The sequence below is a fragment of the Zingiber officinale genome, chromosome 2B, assembly GCF_018446385.1.
Source record: "Zingiber officinale cultivar Zhangliang chromosome 2B, Zo_v1.1, whole genome shotgun sequence".
NCBI classification, from domain to species: domain Eukaryota; kingdom Viridiplantae; phylum Streptophyta; class Magnoliopsida; order Zingiberales; family Zingiberaceae; genus Zingiber; species Zingiber officinale.
The window spans coordinates 138,659,932-138,676,388 of NC_055989.1; the positions used below are offsets into that span (position 1 = coordinate 138,659,932).

Consider the following 16,457-nt stretch of genomic DNA (forward strand, 5'->3'; position numbering starts at 1 on the left):
ACGTAAGAATATTTTTTAATGAGCGATTGACCTAGGAATGTTTGAATGATAGGCTGTCTACTATAAACACTTCTTGATTTACATTAGTAGTTAATGAAAAACTTTTAGACGGCCGAATCGATTGATCAATCTCAAAATTAATTAATGCCAATTAAAAAAAAACTTATCTAGGAGATAAAGTTGAAATCTTGTCTCTTACACAATAATAATTATATTGAGAGACAGTGCCAAGATGAGCTTAATCAAAATGGATGTACAAAATTCTGTTTACAAGAAGATCAGCCGTTTCCACAAATGAATAAACCTCATAGCCTGGTTTAGTGGTCATCCTGACTGTTCTTTTAAATAAATTTATTCATATATATTAACGTATTAAAATGAAGCACAAAGTCAGGATGGCCGAGTGGTCCAAGGCGCCAGACTCAAGTTCTGGTCCTCTAACGAGGGCGTGGGTTCAAACCCCACTTCTGACATTTTATTTTATTAATTTTCCTTTTACAAGCAGATCCAAAATTATTGGTTTGTTTTCGTTTTAGGGAAGCTGTCAAATTCTCTACGACTATACCCTTCCGCGTGGGTCCTCCCATCCCAATCGGAATCCAAATCCGTTCCGGTGCGGATTCTGAACCTTCCGACGCCATTTTTTTTTGCTGTTGCTGAATGGAGAAGAGAATCCCGAATGAAGGATTTGTCTACAGAGTGAGCGTCCCCGACGAATGGGAGGAGCTGCAGAGAACGGGCGCTACGCTGGGCGGAGATATCGATCGAACAACTGGATGCATTCACTTCAGTGATCTCGATCAGGTCCATGCATTGCAACCCTTAATCCTTTTTTCTTTTCTGTATGCGAAATTACTTGAATTTCCCATCTTCGAACAGGTGAAGATGGTCTTGAACAACTTCTTTCGTGGCCAGGAGAACCTATATCTGCTCCAAATCGATGCCACTAAGGTAATTTGGGGCACAAAGGGTCAAAATTATAATAGGAAAGATTAATTACTTGTGGATTGATTTGCAAAGAACTGGTCAACCATTTTACCTTCTCGCATGAGACTTGTGTTTTGACTGCGTATAGTTCGTCTGAGTCTTTGGACCTTCTCTAATGATCACTAGGCATTATTTATATTGGCTGTTGGTTATATGTGAATGGAAAAGAGGTGGAGAGGAAAGATGCTCCATTGTGAATGAGACTTTAGTTCCACATTGAGAGTTTCAAGACATATTGGTTGGTTTGTATTGATTTATAAACATTGTAGTTGTGAACAAATGCATGAAGAGAGACTCTCTCTCACACGTGGGTGCAAATCTAGGGCTCGGATTTGCACAGAACCAAGTGGACTCATGTGCGAGCACGACTTGTGCACGTCGAATGCCGAACCGGTCGGGGTAAAATTTGCCCAAGTAGAACAACTAATATTTGACCACATGAATACATTTTTGCTACCTGCTCAAGTGAATGATAGATGCATTAACTGAGGTTAATGGTGTATCCGTAACCTCATGTGAAATGACTGACGTTTTGATCCGGGTCGTAATGGCAGTAAATGAACTTTAATCAACCATTTAACGTAGCTAGAGGGGAGAAGCTCCTGTATAAGGAGGCTAGATCTTGAATAAAAGAGGTTTTTTTGGTTTTTAAAGAGAGCTAGTAGCCCCCAAATCTTCTCTCCGCCGTGCATTTATGCTCGGTGCTTTGAAAGTGATAGCAATTAGGTATTTTCTCACAACCAGTGCTTGGTTGCGTATGTGGTTCTGTCATTGTATCATGAAAGATAAACGTTCATAATAACCTCGAAGCACAATTGAAGGAGGACAAATTTGTTTTAAGGAAACTACATCCAACCCAAGCCTTGGAATCTCTTTCAGTCGGCGACTCGGCATTTGGTGACCCAGAATTAGTAGTCGACGACTCAACATTCGATGACTTGGAGTCGATAATCGGCGAGTTGACAGTCGGTGATTCGGCATTCAGCGACTCGGCAGTTTGCAACTCAGCAGTTGGTAACTCGGCAGTCGGCAGTTGACACTCAAGAGTCGGCACTTGGTAGTCGACAGTCAAGTATACAAGACAACCCAGTTTTCTAGGCATCCTAAGCAGCTCTTCCTTCGTTGTTTGACAGTCTAAGATTATTAGCTCAGGTCAACTCAATAGATAAGTCAGAATTTAATTTTGTAAATTTAGAATATTTCCTCTCTATCTCTAGTACAAGATTGTCTAACATGGCATGATCAATATAGATTTTTTGTGTTCTAGTAACTCCGTGGTTGGCTTTTGCTAATATGCACTAACAATCCATTAATCACTACACTTGTTGTCCCCTCCATGAGTTACATAATTGTAGTAGCTGCACATCTAGCGGTGCTATGGCCCTAATCAAGATTGCATGTAGTCATGCTTTATAGCTCTGGTGTAATTTATGGGAGAAAGGACGGAGTTAGCAATGAGTTTTTTTGAAGGGAACATTGAACTTGAGTCACGAATGTTAGTAGGATTTGAGAAATTTGTTCAATTTCTCTGCTAACAAAAAAACTAACCATATGGGACGGTAGGATAAGAAGTTTTTTATAATCATGTATCTTTCTCAATTTTTTCTTATATTCTGCTGACTTACTTTTCACTAGAGCCTATTAAAGTCACAATTAATTTCATAGGGACAATTGGCTGATCCATCATGTCTTTATACGGAGAGGGGTCTCCCTTCTAAAAGAGTAATCACTTTGGGACGAAATGAGTTCTACTTGAGTGTAGTATGATATCGGAGCAATAGCAACAGCAAGATCAAGAGGTCTAAAGTTCAAATTCTTTCATGCCATATATATATATGTATATTTGGGATGAAATGAGTTCTACTTCAATTTAGCATGGTATTAGAGAAAACGCAAGAAGTCTAGAGTTCAAATCCTTCTATGTCATATATATATAATCTCATTTATTCATATGTTAGATTTGGACTGAATAACTGAAGCACTCTTACATCTATGAGTAGGCAGAATTAAAGATATAAAGATAATTAATCCATTTTTCTATAAGGTCTGGTGGATGCATATTTAGCCAATCAGAGTGTTATAATCAATTGTTAACAATTCCCAATGTTTGTATATCCTACATGGTTTTCTTTTTCTTAATAGTTCTCTTATTTCTCAAATAAAAATTAATAATTTGTTTTAGCATTTTGCACAACTAGAATGTTAATAACAAATAGCTACTACAGCTTTTGCTTGTATAGACTTGGTTATTATTACAACTTCAGTTTCTGCAAGCTTACTACTAATAATTCTTATCATCTTAAAGCTTGGATACCTACTTTCCTCATTTCTATGGCCCTGACCGGAGCTTTCAGCCTTTGCCTTTAGATGCCGTCTCCAAGGTAGAGAAGTTGCTAATACTAAATGGTGAATTCAGTTGCAGTCTACTGGATTAAGCTCCAAGTTGTCCATCTGGTAAACACTTTTGGGAGTCACTCCAAAACAATCTATTTATCCAAAATGTCATGGAAAGGATTGATTTCAGTTTTATTATTGTTTCCTTAATCACACATTATATTGTTTCTGATTGCTACTTAATTCCACAGTTACAATAGACAGAAGCAATATTTGATGCACAAGCATTAAGATGGTTTTAGATCTGCTAATATTATGGTGGGAAGAACTGTATCTGTTTAGATTTCTTCAGCTGTTCAGTGTATAGGTTTCATATGCACCATGACCAAAGATATACAATATAATGCCATCTGTTCCTGTCGTGCTATGGAATCAACTTTTTTACTACCTTGATGAGCACTTAGTCTACGTTGGTTATATGTGAAAAGAAATCTCAGGAAGTAGAGTTTCGACAAGATTTGTAAATTTGGTAGGGGGTTATCTTGAGCTTAATAGATGTAAAGATTCATATAGTTGATGTGTGACAGGCACAATTTTATTGTGATAATAATAAGACAAAATATATGGCACCTAAGACCTAGAAGTACCATGGGGTCTGAAATCATGTCTCAAGTAGAAACAAATCATTGGGAAAAGTATTCTTGAACTGTATTTTGTGCTTCAAGGTGTCAATAGGTTGTCTCAGGCTTGGGACAACCTGTTTTGAGCTATGTCAAATTGAACATTGGAGCCTCTAGCTTGAGGTTGAACCTAAGTACTAGATTGAATCTGAACCCAAGTGGGCAGAGTCGCGCTTGCCCCTGCCAACACGTCCTAAGACCAATACAGAGGAGATTAATCACGGGTGGCTACTAGCCCTTAGAATAGTGAGATTGATCTGAACCCAAGCATGGACCTAGGGTGGTTCAAGCCATCTCAATGCTTGAGCCTGTGCTTGATCCACTTTTTTTTATTAAGTTTTTTCATAAGAAAATAATTAAAATTTATTATTAAATTTATAAATAATAATACAATTTTTGTAAGGTTTAAAAATATATAAAAAATAAATCTAATGGAAAGAATTTAAAACTTAGAAAATGTAGTTTTTTCCCCTATCCATACGTCCTTCTACCTACAATACAGTAGATGCCATCCTCTTGGAGGATCAAAATCCATAAAGTTTATTTTTAAAATACTTCCCTCTCCTGAGTTTGGGGTAAAATCAGCATGATCTTACAATGCAATTGAGGTCTTCCTCATTGGAATGGATGCTGGGCTTGTAATATTCTACAATTTTTATATTTATTTAGATTTAATTAGGAAAATTTAAGAATCTTTTGGACTTTTTTTATCTGGAAATGCAAACTTTAATTACATTCTTAGAAAATTGCCATGCACATATTATGCAGTACTGGTGCTAACCCAAACTACTGTTTCAGCCACAATCCTATGGGTGCACCATGTCACCATATCCAGAGTCAATACCATACTGGCTTAATGCCGGTCACTTCCTAATACAGTAGTCTTTGTGCCTCCGGATACATGATGAATAGGATCTTGCATGTTTGCCTTTGTGCTCTTAGGGCGTAGCGCAGACGGTGGGTGCATGACATATCTGGTGTAATGGCCAGCGGTCGATTCTCAGGAACTGACGACCTGGTGTTCACCCCACCATGCACCTAACACTATCTGCATTTACCTCCCTTCATATTCGTGGGGCCGGTACTAGGGGTCGTTAATGTAGCAGATCTACATTTTTTTGTATGCTTGCCTTTTGTATTTTCAGGATGATCAAGTCCCTTTGGAGATGTTGTGCTTAAAAGATCCACTTGTTACGAGCATTCTAGGGTTGGTAGACTATACAAGTGAGTGTTATCGTTCTTGCTTTATTTCTCAATGATGTACCATGAGTTTCTTTTGCCATCCATTTGACCGCACTATTCAATGTAGTCACTTGCCGGTTGATGCCCATCCGTTCTCATAAATAATTTCAGAGGGTATTGTTGTAGCAAAAGGTGATTACACTCACCCCAGGCATCATAGTCCGTCCCAAGATTATGTGAAAGGAGGTAAATCACGGGGTCAGCTTATAGCCGACTGCCATGTGGCTAGAGGGTGAGAGGCATTGTTGTACTCACATCCAAAGAACTGGTGATCATGAATTTCTAGCTCTTTGCCGCATAAGGATCACAGCCTAGCTGTTTCCAGGAACTGTAGGTTGTCAGAGATGAGCAGTCGGTCTTGAACCCTCGGTCGGAATCAGTCGCAAGCTCCATATGTCTTTCATAAATGGTTTTCTCCTGCTCCTTGGCTTGTATAATCCATATGCTTTTGTTGTGTCAAATTGTGCTCTGTGAGTCCAGCTTGTTTGTAGGTTGGTTGCTGCTTCTTAATTCCCAACCGAATAGCATAGAAAAGTCTTGATTTCAGCCACTCTTTTTTAGTAGAGGTGAGTCTATTTTCCTCGGTTCCCAGTCCATTATGACCTTCCCTTAAGTTATATGTTGTTGATCCATTGAATCTAGAGTGTCCTTGGACTGGACGTTCCATAGGATTCTGGTATTCCCTTAAGGTATATGTTGTTGATGTTCCATTGAATCTAGAGGTGAGTCTTTCCATGCCTCTAGCAGCTTTTTTCGTTCCCCATAGGAAAACCCTGTATATCCTTATGATCTTTGCTATAACTATAGCTGGGATAGGAAATATACACATCCATTAATATTCCACTCCTTGCAGGATGGATTGGATTAGCTCAGCGGTGGTCGAATAAGATAGGGTCTTGCTAGTCCAAGTATTTACATGCGCAGCTCGCTTGTCAACTAGAGGAGCATAATGAATCACCTTCAATTTTGCAGCAGCTAGTGGTACTCCCAAGTATTTGAATGGCATGGAGCCACGTATGATCTGTGTTAGCTCTTCTATTTCTTCTGGTTCAAACCCTACAATCCCAGTTGTCTATAGAGAGGACTTTAGCACATTGATGTTCAAGTCTGCAATCATTCCAAATTCCTGTAGACACTTTTGAAGTATCTCCATAGACATGATATCACCTTTGGACATAAGCAATAAATCATCTGGATAAGCTAGGTGAGTTATTTGGAGGTCTACGCATTTGGGGTGGAAGCTGAAATCTATGTTCGTTGTCTGCAGCATCATCAATGTAGAGAAGCAATCTAAGCAGATCACAAACAATCTCATCAATTAGGGGTCGTCCAGATGTAGTCCCCTCTTCCCCTGAACATATCCACGGACACTACCATTGATTAATAGTGAGTAAGAAACTGTGGTTATGCATTCCATTACCCACTGAGTGAATTTCTCTGGGAAGCCCATACTGATGTGAACCTCATACGAAAAAACTCCCAGTTGATGGAGTCATAAGCTTTCCACAAGTCAATTTTGAGCATACACCTCAAAGAAATCCACTTCTGATTGTATTGTCACTCTAGGTGAATGTTACAGGGATGCTCCTACCAGTTACAAAAGCTGCCTGTGCATCTATTATGGAGTCTAACAGTTTCGAAAGCCGATTTGCTAGACTCTTAGCAATTTTACTTGATAGTAGACGTTGCAGCAAGCTATGAAATCCTCCACCTTTTGCGGGTTGCTCACTTGTGTTACAACTCAATCTCTGTTTGATTAGTTTGTTTCGGCAGAATCTGATACAAAGAATTCCAGCACCGCCTTTGTGAAATGAGTACCCACCGTTTCCCATTTTTGCATTAGAAGTAAGATATATATCCATTCAGGCTATGTGATTTATTATCTACAATGTATTCCTTAATCTCATGCATTGTATTTTCCTAAAGTATCAGCCTATTGAATATTGATCAACCTTCCTGCTGCAACCGCTTCCTGCAAGCTCCCCAGCAAATTCTGGAAGTGGCCCACGAATTCAGCAGCTACTTTTTGGTGAGAATAGGTCATGGATCCAATCTTCCCTGATACTTCCATCACTTAGTATCTGTCACTATTATGAGGTAACAATTTTTTGCCTTCTGCTAGTAAAACTATGTTCAACATCAGCTAACATATAGGCCTTCTTCCTTTGTTCCAGAGTAACTTTAGATCTTAATCTTGCGTTTTCTGGTTGTTCATGGAGTTGGGTTTGTTGTTCTAACAGCTCCTGGTTTGCAGCTTTGACCGTGGCTGTGATATGGTGATAATGTTCTTTGTTTAGTTGTTCGAGTGAGGCTTTTAATGATTTCAGTTTCTTACATAATGTAAACTGTTTTGAACCCTGCATTGTTGCGCTGCCATTTCTCCTAGCAAAATTTGGAATTCCAGATGCCTACACTACAAGTTGAAGAATTGGTATAGTGGATGATATCAGTGCTTCAGTTGGAATATAGGTCCACTATACATACTAAGTGAGTGATCCTATAAACAACCCGGTGGTAGAAATTTATTTGGCCATAGGAGTCCGCCGGTAACCATGGCTGGTTTATCATTACTCTGTCCAACTTAGGCCAGACAGTTATTTGGCCAGAGAATATTTTGGACTTTAAAATTATTGTAGGTGGATCTATCTGTGAAATTTTAGACTGTCATATTGGATTCAAAAATTATGATTTTGAGTTTGATTTAAGTTGAGCTCAATTTGAAGATCATTTATTTTATGATTGAGGAAGAAGGTTGGTGGTAAAAGATGAAGTCGTCACGTTAGCTTAGCGGCCCCTTCTGGGTGATCCCACATATTTTGGAAGGAGATATATCACAAGGGCTTATTCAATATTAGCCGAACGACCTTTCTAGATAGGAGACATAAGATAACTCAAAGCCTTTACTCTCTTATGTAAAGTCTCGAGATCAACTTAGTAATTATCCTCTCATGATTGAGCTTTCGCCCTTAGCATCACTAGTCCACATAAACACTAAGAGGTCGACTTGTAATTACTCTCTTAAACTCACGGTTTCGAGATTGACTTAGCGATTTCTCTTCCAAACTCATGATTTCGAGATCAACTCAACAAGTACTTTCCAAGACCTGCGATCTTGTAATTAAGCTTTAATCATAGTGTTATTGGTTCACTTAAATGGGTCAATCTGAAAATGACTCTTTTAGACTCATGGTCTAGGGATTGGCTTCTCTCCCAAATTCACAATCTTGGGATTGAGCTTTCACCGTTAGGGTACGTTTAGTTCGGGGTTATTCTTGATAACCTTGGTTATCAACGAAAACCTTGTTTGGTTTAGGTATTCGATGATTCCCAAGTAATGTTTCATGCCCGACACGTCAGCAAAAGGGTCGTGTAGCCCGGAATCGAAAAACCTCAGAAAACTAAGGGTGTGTTTGGTTTGTACCGTTTTCATTTTCATTTTCTGGAAAATGCGCGTTTTCTAGAAAACAGAAAACGACTTTTTGTCATTTTCTGTTTTTCTAGAAAACGATAGCCAATTTTTTAGAAAACGCGCGCGGAAAACACAAACCAAACACTATTTTTCAGAAAACGCGCGTTTTCCAGAAAATGAAAATGGAAAACGCACGTACCAAACGCCCCCTAAGGTTTTTCTTGATTCCGGGGTTAACGAATTTTTTTTACCAAAAATACCCTCCGATAAGAAAAAATATGAAAAAAAGATAAAAAATGTAAAAAAATAAAAAAAAATGTTTTAAAAAATTTTAAAATTTATTTTTTTAAAAAAATAAATAATTTTTAAAAAAATAAAAAATAAAAAGTTTAAAAATAAAAATTTTAAAAATGTTAAAAAAATTTAAAATTTTTAAAAAAATTATAAAAATTTTTAAATTTTTTTTAAAAATTTAAAATTTTTTAAAAATTTAAAATTTTTAAAAAAAAATTTTAAAAATAAAATAAATAAATAAAAATTAAAATTAAAATTTAAAAAATGTAAAAAAATTAAAAATATAAATATAAATAATATAAAAATATAAAAACATTAAAAAATAAAAAAACATATAAAAAAGTAAAAAAATATACCAGAAAAATAAAAGTAAAAAAAAATTAAAAAATAAATAAATAATAATAATAATAATAATAATATTATTATTATTATGTATAGTTAGTTTTGTAACTGAGGGTAATACGGTAAAATATTAAAGTAGGGTATTCATTAAAATCTTCAAACAAACAAGTTTTTTTTGCATTACCTAAGTTGAACCAAACAACATTTGGTTATGTTTTATTCCCTTTATGTGATTATCTGGTAATCACATAATCAAAGTTATACATGATGACTTGAATCAAACACACCCTTAATGATAGTGGTTCGCCTAAAGGCTAAGGGATCATCTCGGCAATTATTCCCTTGACTTAATAATTACCCTCCCAGACTTATGGTCGCAGGATGAACTCAACAATTACTCTCATAGACCCACAGTTCGAGTTCAGGCAACTTTACATTGCCAAAAAGAATTGTGGAGGTCCGTCTCTCAGCATAGTACTGTGGTACTTTTGGATTTATTATAGTGGCATGTGGAAAATTTTCTTAAAATTAAATTGATCTATCTCTAAAAATTAATTGATTTTGAAGAACTAAGATATCCGAGTAATAAACAAGTGTGAACGAATAAAAAAAATATCTTTCAGTAGAAGATGGATACTCTCCTAAGAATTGGGTAAGCGAACAAACAACAAAAATGAGAACCCTAGCCTTGATCTACTTGAGATAGAAATGATAATGAAAAATAGAGATTCGGGTGGGTGAAGTTGAAGTGACAAAATAACCAGAAGAAAGAAAGTGGAACATTTTTTGAGGTGGCAATGGCAACGTCCAACCCCATATCAGATAAGTTTTTAACCTAACCATTGAATCCAGGTCGATTCAACTGCTAGGGCGCCCCTACCTATAAGTCAAATGATAATACCCAAATGTCACTTTGAAAGCAGAGTACGATTAAGTAGATTTGCAGCGGATTAAAAATTAAGGACGCACCTCCCATGAAAAGTTTAAAAAGATATTTGTAATCTCCACAGATATCCAATTGGTTAAAAGGTTGTCGTTTTATTACAATAAAATAAGGGATCAATTTTCAATTGACGCATATTCTTGAAAAAATATCTTCTCCTACTCTAATCATTTGGTGATTGATTCTAAATTGATCTCGTATTTTATCTTTATTCACATAATCTAAGGGCGAAGTAGGAGGAAGATTTGTAAAATAAAAAGTTGAATAAATGTTTTTTATTCATTATCAATAAAGGTACGAGATTTATTGTTGAAGAGCACTAGTGGGATTTTAAATTTATTTTTTATATCAAAATTAATAATATAGGTAGGATGATGTATATGAAAAAAAAATCATGAAGTCATGGAGGTTTTTTCTTTCATTACGGAAAGGATGATAAATTTTTATATTTTTAATGGAACACTGACGTGAAATGACATAGTAGAGTCTTAAAAAAAAACTTTTAGCTATTGAAGGGGACTCATGATATCCTAAATATACAACTCAAATCTAGTTAGCAAGACTTACCTACTGGCTCCTAGCTGAGTCGATAACCTACCTAAACCAACCTCACTCAGAAGTCAACATCTTAGGTAAGTTTCTGCAGTGTGAGAGAGTCAAATATTCCCTAATTTCACCAATCGAATCGAAGTAAAAAACGTGATATTTTTAAATGGTCGAGTGTTTCTCGGTCTTATTATAAGATATAGATAAGTAAACCTTGAGGATAATATTATCTTTTATATGAGAAAGATTAGATATCTAATAAAATATTTTATATTTGTTAGTAATTGATTTCAAAATTTATTAGACTAAATACTTAAATATTAATTACGTCAATCCATGGGATAATTAAATATTCATCAATGTGATAATAGATGATTCATTCGTCAATATGAGAAGATAATTACAGATGATTACTAATTATTAGTATAGTCATTAATAAGATATGAAAAAAGATATACTTGAATACTTTAAATTTCGATCCCATAATCTAATAGGATAATACTCTATATTTTAACCACCGTATTCTCACGAGGAAATAGTCCAATACTAACTACGTTTAATCCATGGGACAGTCAAATATTCACCAATGAAACTACAACACAAGGTGTGAAGTTACGTGATTGATAAATCAATCTAAAGTGGCTAAAAATCATCGTTGAGATGGAAGGCTAAATTAGATGACAACTTTTTAAGGCTGGATGATGTGGAGGACAACACGTTTATCGTTGGGAGCTTGCTATGCACACTATAGAAAATGTTATCGAAGTGGTCAACTAGTTTTATCAGACATCACTGCATTTAATTTATTCGATGCAATACGTTTGTTGCTATCGAAGGTCTGCTGGAAGAAATGAGAGAGGTTAACATCACAGGGGGCCTGCGTCGATCAGAGGTACAAACTTGTAGGAGGAGTTGGCAGACACCACCAACTCTTCTTGTGGATTGCTGACTTCTCCAAGGAAAACAAAATCGCTCTCCTGCTAAAGCAGTTATCACGTACCCAGCTACCAGTCAAATTTCGCCAAACCCGACATGAACTGTCCTCTCGCACCACAAAAGGCAGCAAGCAACCTCAGTTGCGAAGTGGCCATGAGGACACCCCTCCTGCTCGAGACACATCGTCCAGGGCAGCCATGCTGCGCTGTCGCTCGCCTGGCGGAACGCCAAATGTAGAGAGAAACCGACCATGCCACTGGTGACGAAGAAAGCAATAGCTTTAGCAATAAAGAAACCTTTCCCAACAACTTAATTTAATTCAGCACAACGCCACGGTATGATTCTGCTACATCTCTCATCGTTTTTATCTTTCTTTAAATTTTCTGTCAAGGAAGAAAATTTTCTGCGACGAATTGGGTCGTGTTGGAAGGCATCATCGACTCGAGAAAAAAGAAGATCCACTGCATTATCCAGATAAAAAAGAAAATAAAAGAATAGATGCTGCGCTAACATCCCACTAGATTGACAACATGTCTGAACTCACCGGAGCTGTATAAATTTGTGTCCTGAGCAAACACTCCAACCATTCAGCTTTGCAGTTTCTTCTTGAAGGTAACAATCTGCTAGCTAGGCTGCTTTTCATTTTTGTTGTTGTTGTTGTTGTTGCTCTGTGTAATGTTTCCAGTTTAAAATAGTGAAATTGGTTATTATAGGCTTGCATTAGTGCTGGATGTTCATGGCAACTATGACAAAGGAAGCCAAGTACGACTGTCTGGTCTTTGGTAAGTGATAAATTGTATCTTCATCTCTGTTCTTGATGAGAACTGAGTAGTTCAAATTCATGATTTTCAGATATGGATGATACCTTGTATCCCTTGACCTCTGGTCTCAATTTGGCCTGTCGCAAGAACATCCAAGGTATTACTTACGATTAGACACAGAATGAGACCTTTGATCTCAATCTCGTATTGTGCCCAACTGCAGATTTCATGTTGCACAATCTCCATATTGAAGAAAGCCAAGTTGCGAAAATGTGCCTGGACTTGTACAAAGAATATGGGACAACGATGGCTGGTCTTAAGGTTTTAGCCTGGTTAGTTAAAGTTCTCTCACCTTAGTTCATGATTGAATGAAACTTTTCTCTCTATCTTTCGACAGGAACTTGGTTATGGATTTGACGATGATGAATTCCATGCTTATGTTCACGGAAGACTGCCATATGAAACTTTGAAACCTGATCCTGTGTTGAGAAGTTTACTACTTTCAGTGCCGCAAAGAAAGATAGTAAGCACAAAAAGATCACATAGTTCATAAATAATTCCATTTTATCGCTTCTAACGATGTGTGATTCAATGTGTTTATAGATCTTCACAAATGCAGACAAGGTTCACACTGCCAAAGTTATCAGTAGGCTTGGCCTAGAAGATTGTTTCGATGGTGTCATATGTTTTGAGACACTTAATCTGAACCCAACTCTTGATTTACCTGCTGAAAAGATCACCACCATGACTGATGATGATCTAAAGAGCTGGACTTCCGAAGGGAGAATACTCTGCAAGCCTTCTCTGGAAGCCTTTGAAACTGCAATCAGAATTTCAAACATTGATCAAAAGAGAACGGTAAGCCATGTTTATTCAAAGATTGAATTTGACTTGATTAGAATAATCATACTGTAAACAAAATTTTGGTCACCTCTCTCCTAGATCTTTTTTGATGATAGTCCAAGAAACATAGCAGCAGGAAAGGCAGCAGGTCTTCATACTGTCCTTGTAAGTTTGCCTCTGATCTCTCCAATATTCAAATTAAATCAAGCATATTCCATTTGAAGATTAAATCAAGATTGGTGTCGTTTAGTGGATTTTGTCCATCTAGATAGTTAAAAGGCAGCATGAATAGTCTGTAAATCAATAGGAAAAGGATAATTTCATAAGCACAATGAGTAACACAAACAAAGGAAAGAAGAATGAAATTAAATATCAACAAATATAAATGTTAAGTATTGATAAAATATCAACAAGCAGAGAAGATGACTAATCTCTTTTATTTTAATGTCAGAGCAGATTAAAATTCGGATAGAAAAACAAGTTAACAAAACATCTTCATAACACTTTCCTTATTTCTGTCAGAGATTTGTCGATATCTCATAGTTGAATTGCCATATGCATGCAGGTGGGGAGCTCGGTGTTGGTGCCAGGGGCAGATCTTGCACTAGAGAGCATTCACAATATAAGAGAAGCCTTGCCTGAGATATGGCAGGATGGAGAGCAGTTTGGACCAGTTCTTGCAGCTACATCTGCTGAAGCAGTAGTCCTTGCTTAGATATTAGTACTATTGCCACTATTGATAGGCCTTGAACCAAGAAAGGCATGAGAGAAAAGCAAATTGGCTAGCGATTGTGAGTGCCTGTTCATGATGCTGATTATTTATGTAAGCTCATCAATTTACTGCCCAATAAAGAGAGAGCTTAATATGTGAGGCATGATAATTATTACATCAACTTTGCCTTTCCTTCATGTGAAGCATGATTAGATTAAACTAAAACAAACCAAAACACTTTTTTGATTCAGAACACATATCTTCATGGAAGACATACAAGAAATATGTCTGATTTCTCTAGCTTCTTATGTGATGCAAAAAGGTGAAATGCTTATCTTAGGTGCCCCTTCACTGCCTGCCGTAAGATCGCGTGGAAAGGAGGGAGGAATTTATTCTCTAAGGGACTGAACTTTAGGGGATTTGAACTTTGTTCATGTGATGCGAATAAATTTATCACCCAAGTACCAACTCAGCTATGTCTATGGGGATAATTTTTCTCTAGCTTTTTAAACAAAATCAGAAAAAAAGAGAGTTGATGTTTAAGATTTTTTTTGATAATCCAAATATCTAGTTCTTCAAATCGACTAATTTCTGAAGATGATTGACCTCTCCACTCTTGAATTTTTTTAATATGATCGAAGAAAGGTTATTCATTGAGATAGTTTTTAATCATCTTTTAACCTAGAATGAATTAATTAAAAGATTAGAAATATTAGGAATCAATACTAAATTTCTTAATTTGTCTCAATAAATATCAATTTGAAAATTAATTTATTTTAAACTTCTAAAGCTTTTAAAACATACTTATAACTTTTATAATAAATTCCTAAAATTATTTCTTCTCTAAAATAATTTATATTTCTTTCAAAAACTAAATCAAGCCTTTTAAAAAATTTAAGTTTATGTAGAATTCTCCTCCATTTGAACTGTCTAACCCTGAATTCTTTTGTAAAAAAATTGATCTTAAATACTTCAATTATGATAATTGATCATCTCTTATTTTAATATATTTAATATTGCTAAACTTTTATTATGTCTTTATCCAACTATTCCTAAAAGAAAATATACATATATTTTATTTACAAGTATTTTTTTATTCAAACTCATATAACTACACTTATATTATAAATATTAGTGTGATCATTCATCAAGTGGTAAAGTCTGATCAAATAGTTTTTGTAGGAGCCCTTGCACTATGAATAATGCGTCTCACTTTTCCTTTGATTTGGTCAATTAAATACCTTAGACATCAAGATGATTTATTATATTTTTTAATTAAAATTTTATAATTTTGTTTGTTTTTTCTTCTCTTATAATTAGTTATTAAAATTAGAAAAATAAAAAGTTTAGTTTTTTTTAAATAATTTTTATTAAAGTTTTCTTTTTTTACTTTTATTTTCTTTTTAACGTATTAAAAAAAAAAAAAAAAAAAAAAAAAAGCTGAAGCTAGTAATTTTAAAGTAACTTATATTGGAATATTTTAAAATAATGTGATTTGCATATTAATCGAATATTTATTCTTTTGGATATGGAACTTTTATTTTCTTTTGTTTTGTAATTTTTTCTATTTGATTCTTGATTATGGTTGTCATATTAACAAGATATTTCATTTCATTTTCTATGAGTGCATAGTATTGCGTGTGTAATATAATATATGAATACATATCAATTTTATAAGAAAGTATGTTTTCAAAAAAAAAAAATCTGACCAAAGTATTTATAGAAATTTCTCTGCTCGTAGTGTTCTCAATCTTAAGATATAGTACTAAAGAGACTGTAAATTCCTAATTGATTATTCAAAAAAATTCTTAATAATGCGCCGCAGCTGAGTCTCGAACTCTAAATTTTTTATTAATTAATGAGAACTTTTTTTATAATATGCGGTAGTTGAGTTTTGAACTCTAGATCATTGATTGGTTAAAAAGAAAAAATTCTTAATAATATCTCAGTCTTGAACTCTAGATCTTGCAAATGGGGCGACGACATAAGGGGGCCGCCAGTGGGCCCTCGCAAGGGCCACCCAAGAGGCCAAAGGGCCGGGTCGTTACAATAAAAAGATGTCTTTTTATTGTAACGATCCGACCCTTTGGCCTCTTGGACGGTCCACTGGCGGCATCTTATGTCGTTGGCTCATTTGACGACTTCTAATGTCGTCGACCGACGACCCTTGGTCGTGCCGTTACTACTTTCCACCCTGGGCAGTGGATTTTTGTCTCCCCCAGGATTCGAACTCTAGACCTCCAGGCTTTAAGTACTAGAGTTTATGAATCTTAGTATCCAAGTGACCACGCGTATGTAAAAATTATTAATAAATTTTAAATTATTTTTAATATGACTAAAAAAGAATATTAAATAATTTTATTTTACACTTCATCCAAAATTAATTAGTAAAAGGTCTAGATTTCTAATAACATAATATATATATAAA

General features: G+C 35.5%; 2 protein-coding genes and 1 non-coding gene across 4 annotated transcripts; all 3 read left to right on the forward strand.

The window, feature by feature from the left end:
• Window positions 1-389: 389 nt before the first annotated feature.
• On the forward strand, window positions 390-473 carry TRNAL-CAA. The gene has a single exon. It is a non-coding gene; the product is annotated as a tRNA-Leu (tRNA).
• An 84-nt stretch (window positions 474-557) lies between these two features.
• LOC122048766 lies at window positions 558-3,602 on the forward strand. Its single transcript, XM_042610290.1, has 5 exons — window positions 558-804; window positions 880-951; window positions 2,653-2,748; window positions 3,228-3,232; window positions 3,293-3,602. Exons 1-5 carry the CDS (start codon window positions 661-663, stop codon window positions 3,420-3,422), a joined length of 447 nt encoding a protein of 148 aa, XP_042466224.1. The 5' UTR covers window positions 558-660; the 3' UTR covers window positions 3,423-3,602.
• An 8,051-nt stretch (window positions 3,603-11,653) lies between these two features.
• LOC122047428 (uncharacterized protein C24B11.05-like) lies at window positions 11,654-14,206 on the forward strand. 2 transcript variants are annotated; one of them, XM_042608729.1, is made up of 9 exons: window positions 11,654-12,048; window positions 12,144-12,325; window positions 12,427-12,495; window positions 12,566-12,631; window positions 12,698-12,795; window positions 12,872-12,997; window positions 13,078-13,332; window positions 13,417-13,482; window positions 13,883-14,206. In XM_042608729.1, exons 3-9 carry the CDS (start codon window positions 12,444-12,446, stop codon window positions 14,030-14,032), a joined length of 813 nt encoding a protein of 270 aa, XP_042464663.1. In that variant the 5' UTR covers window positions 11,654-12,048; window positions 12,144-12,325; window positions 12,427-12,443; the 3' UTR covers window positions 14,033-14,206. The 2 variants fall into 2 exon arrangements, with proteins under 2 accessions (XP_042464663.1, XP_042464662.1); XM_042608728.1 differs by having other exon boundaries at window positions 11,654-12,325.
• The last annotated feature ends 2,251 nt before the right edge of the window (window positions 14,207-16,457 follow it).

What these genes read in the sequence shown, in the direction of transcription:
- LOC122048766 (XM_042610290.1), top strand. Translation starts at nt 661, where the DNA reads ATGGAGAAGAGAATCCCGAATGAAGGATTTGTCTACAGAGTGAGCGTC. An exon ending in ACTTCAGTGATCTCGATCAG is followed by an intron (nt 805 to 879) that starts GTCCATGCATTG and finishes ATCTTCGAACAG; the next exon opens with GTGAAGATGGTCTTGAACAA. An exon ending in TCCAAATCGATGCCACTAAG is followed by an intron (nt 952 to 2,652) that starts GTAATTTGGGGC and finishes TTAATTTCATAG; the next exon opens with GGACAATTGGCTGATCCATC.
- LOC122047428 (XM_042608728.1), top strand. Translation starts at nt 12,444, where the DNA reads ATGTTCATGGCAACTATGACAAAGGAAGCCAAGTACGACTGTCTGGTC. An exon ending in CTGTCGCAAGAACATCCAAG is followed by an intron (nt 12,632 to 12,697) that starts GTATTACTTACG and finishes GCCCAACTGCAG; the next exon opens with ATTTCATGTTGCACAATCTC. An exon ending in CAGGTCTTCATACTGTCCTT is followed by an intron (nt 13,483 to 13,882) that starts GTAAGTTTGCCT and finishes ATATGCATGCAG; the next exon opens with GTGGGGAGCTCGGTGTTGGT.